Below are 1,261 nucleotides of genomic sequence, written 5' to 3'. Positions count from 1 at the left end.
CACACACCGCCCTGCACACACCGCCCTCCACACACCGCCCTGCACACACCGCCCTCCACACACCGCCCTGCACACACCGCCCTGCACACACAGCCCAGCACACACAGCCCCGCACACACCGCCCCGCACACACCAGGCAGCCTGGGGATTCCTGCCAGGCCAGCCCAGCCTCCAGAGACCCTCTGCCACACAGGTTCAAACTCCGACTGCCCCCAAAAGAAAAAATATATTTATGACGCCAAATGGCCTCTGGTCTCTCCAGCCAACAGCCCCTGATCTCTACTCCCTTCCCCGGAGAAAGCCAGGCCCGTGAACTTCCTGGCTCTGCTCCCAGTGCCCAAAAAAACTGGCCACCAAGCCATCCACCCCTCCAACCCCCCTACTCCCCCACCCCCAGCTCTGCGGGCTAGCGGAGGCCCCTGAGGACTGCAGCCATCCCACCCGCCACCTCTCATTTCGGGGAGGTCACACCCACCCCAGACTCACCACCAGCGGCCAGGGCACCATGTACAACTTCATGTGCAGCTGGAACAGGTAGAGGACGAAGAGGACGATTGTCACCAGCCAGAGGAAGACAGCGACGAACATCACCCAGCCGTAGGCCGGGTACAGGTGGTACGGGGTGTCGGCGATCAGGGCCCACACCAGCAGCCCCAGCGCCTGGAGGGGAGAGAGAGGGCCAAGTCTCGCAGAGCGCTCAGCACTCGGGGCCTGATGCTAGCGGGCTCCCTCACATTTTCATTTAGTCAAGAAACATTTACCTGGCTCCTCCTGCACAGCCCTGTATACCGAGCCCCCCTTGCCTGGTAGCGTCCTCCCCGTTCAGTCTCAGCTGAATGCTACCTGCTCAGGTTCCCCTCCTCCACTCTGGGTCCCAGCACTCTCTTTGGGGCTCCCACCCCCCAGGATGGAAATTCTGTTTCTTCCCCCCGGACTGTGAGCTCCCCAAAAGCAGGATGACTGTCTCACACAGAGAGCCAAGCTGTCGCCCCCCCACAGGAGGGTGGGCCCTAACACCTGGCAGACTGTGTAGCTGCTACCAGCACGGACCCCGGAGAGACTGGCTGGTTTAAAACGTCCCTCCCCCTCCCTCCAACCCCCGCCAGCTGAGTGACTTGGCACATCTGCCAGCTCTGTGCTTTGGTCGCCTCATCTGCCAAATGAGTGTAAGGCCCACACCTGCGTCCTAGGGTTGCGTTAAGGACCCGGGATCTCTGTATGGAAGTGTTTGTTTTCATTATTCCCAGCCCTCCAGACCACA

General features: G+C 61.3%; 1 protein-coding gene across 1 annotated transcript in view; it reads right to left on the bottom strand.

Annotated features, from left to right (window-relative positions):
* PLLP (plasmolipin) overlaps positions 1–1,261 on the bottom strand; it is a 31,293-nt gene that overhangs the window by 5,816 nt on the left and 24,216 nt on the right. Inside the window, exon 3 of the mRNA XM_014545523.1 lies at positions 487–660. Within this exon, the coding sequence (XP_014401009.1) occupies positions 487–660 (174 nt within the window). The remainder of the gene's footprint in view (positions 1–486; positions 661–1,261) is intronic.

The sequence above is a fragment of the Myotis brandtii genome, unplaced genomic scaffold, assembly GCF_000412655.1.
Source record: "Myotis brandtii unplaced genomic scaffold, ASM41265v1 scaffold411, whole genome shotgun sequence".
Lineage (NCBI taxonomy): Eukaryota > Metazoa > Chordata > Mammalia > Chiroptera > Vespertilionidae > Myotis > Myotis brandtii.
Note: the sequence above shows the minus strand (reverse complement) of the source record. Positions and strands in the feature narration are given on the sequence as shown.